The 2,436-nt window shown below is 49.9% G+C and overlaps 1 protein-coding gene across 1 annotated transcript in view; it reads left to right on the top strand.

The window, feature by feature from the left end:
• The window catches only part of PRSS12 (protease, serine, 12 (neurotrypsin, motopsin)), a gene marked incomplete at its 3' end in the record, with an annotated part of 52,075 nt that overhangs the window by 24,189 nt on the left and 25,450 nt on the right, over positions 1-2,436 (top strand). The window contains exon 6 of the mRNA XM_014538290.1: positions 394-536. Within this exon, the coding sequence (XP_014393776.1) occupies positions 394-536 (143 nt within the window). The remainder of the gene's footprint in view (positions 1-393; positions 537-2,436) is intronic.

A 2,436-nucleotide genomic window follows, 5' to 3' on the forward strand; every position in this document is an offset into this window, starting at 1 on the left:
TCATGTCCGGGCTCCATGTTTTAATTTTTCCCCCTTACAGCTGAAGTTTTCAGCTATTTCCAAGTTACTGTGTTTTCTTACTTTTGAAGCTTACGTGACAAATACTGCTCAGACCTCAGGCGATTGAAGCCTCAGGACATTTCCCAAATATTTAATTCAGAGAAACCCGAACAGCTACCACGGAATTATAGCAGCATGTTTTCCTGCTCCGAGAGCGAGCGCGCAGATGAGCAGGGACGACAGGGATGCCTGTGTCCTGCTTGGAAACACCCAGCGGCCTCGGGCCTGGAGTCAGAGAGACCTGCCCCTGGCGATGCTTCTGGTGACATGAGACGCCGTTTCGCTCTTTTCTGAGAATTGTTTTGCTTATGTTTGTGTCTCCTCTCCTCACAGACGGCGTCCTCAGACTCGCAGGGGGGAAGGACAGCCACGAGGGCCGCCTGGAGGTGTACTACGGGGGGCAGTGGGGGACGGTCTGTGACGACGGCTGGACGGAGCTGAACGCGCACGTGGTGTGCCGGCAGCTGGGGTTCAGGTGAGGCCCGGTGACACGCGGCCCGGCGGCCACGTCTGTTTAAGCCGATTGAAGTCCTTGCTCGTAACTCCCACGCCAGGAACGCACGTTCTCTCCTCGGCCTGCCCCCTGGGCCTGTACGTGCAGGTAGGAAATAGAAACAGGGACATTTTCTCTGCTGACAAATAGCCGTGTCTTGCTGTTTGTCTCCCTCACCTCCCTGCCGCGGCCTTTCCTGGAATGATGGCTTAGAGGCGGGTGGCTTCCTGTCCCGCGGTGTCTGTTCGAGTCGGCCGTGCGCTGTGGGTGCCCGGTGTCACCTGCGCCCCCCTGCGCGGATGCTGCCAGCTCTGACGTCACTGCCTCTCATGGCAGAGCGCCGGCGCCAGGGCTCTGGGCTTCCCTTATTCCCTTTCTCAGAATGCGAGGACAGTGCCCACTTTCATCGAGAAAACAGCCTCCTTGTCATGAGGTGACCTTGGGAGCTCACCCTCGACCTCCCTGTAAAAGCTGGGGTCACACTTGGGCGACATGCTTGGTGCCCCCCCCATGATGCACTCCAGGGCAGGAGGCGGGAGTCCCGCAGACGGCGCCTCACCGAGCTCATGGGAGCCCGTTCTGTCCTCTTGTCCGGGTTCCTGTCGTGCTGAAATCTGGCGAAATCATTTCACTGCAGCTCAGGACAGAGCTAACTGCAAATATGCATTAAACTTAAAATATACTTTCGTTCAGGCCAGGCATGGCCACGGTGGAGACGTATTTTTTTTAATTTGTGAAAGTAATGTAAAATATTAGCAAGTTTGAAGAAGAAAATTAAAAGTGCCCATAACGTTCCCACTCCTATATCAGTGCAACCACACGTCATCAGCATAACTTGCATGTGTAACTTTATCATCGTTCTAGCAGCGGGCATGGGCTGTTTCCATCCACGTTTTCACCATTATTTTACTACATAGTCATAATTTTTAGTGACAGCATACTTTCCACTGAATGTGTATGCCACGATTTGTTTAACATTTAGGTTAGTTTTTTCTGTTATAAATACTGCCATCGTACTATCAACACATGTGATTGCCCAGTATTTTTGTGGGCACTATGGCTGTAATTATTGGGTCAAGGGGTATGACATACCAGCCAAATAGATAATGATATTTAACGAATGAGAGTACTTAATGAATGTCATTTCATCTCCAAGGTGATTTGTTAGACTGAGGGCTGTCTGTCATTTTCATAGATTTCGAAAGATTCATAAAAACTTCTATTTGCTATTGTATATTTTTCTTTATTAGGGTAAACAATTGACACTGATTTTTTTCTCCATATTTCCTTAAAAAAATATATTCTTGATTTCAGAGAGGGAGAGGTAGAAACATCAATGATGAGAATCATTGATCCGCTGCCTCCTGCACGCCCCCTACTGGGGATCGAGCCCACAACATGGGCATGTACCCTTGACCGGAATCGAACCCCAGACCTTTTAGTATGCAGGCCGACGCTCTATCCACTGGGCAAAACCAGCTAGGGCTCCCCTTACTTTATTTATTTTGTTTCACAAATCCATTTAGGTTGTTTTTGTTTTTGTTTTTTGCACCTACAACGTTCTAAAATGTTCTCACTAGTATTTGTAAAAGTTCCGGATGACGGTTGGAATTGGCATGTGTGCTCTGTATACCTGCAGTTGGCCTGGGAACCGTTGGAAGCAAATATTGGTCAGGGTCTGAGCAGTGCCGGGCCGGGGCTTCTGTGTGTACACGGGTCTGTGGTGTGGTTGCTGTGGACGGGGGGTGACCAGGTGGGCGCACCTGGTGGGAGGGTGGTGTCTGTGGACAGTGATAGTGAGTCGGCATTTAGGCTCGTTTCTTTCCTAGCCCAGCCTTGATGAGTCGGCCAATTAGGAGGTCTTAGAATGAGTCATTAAGAGT

The sequence above is a fragment of the Myotis brandtii genome, unplaced genomic scaffold, assembly GCF_000412655.1.
Source record: "Myotis brandtii unplaced genomic scaffold, ASM41265v1 scaffold1888, whole genome shotgun sequence".
Classification (NCBI taxonomy): Eukaryota; Metazoa; Chordata; class Mammalia; order Chiroptera; family Vespertilionidae; genus Myotis; species Myotis brandtii.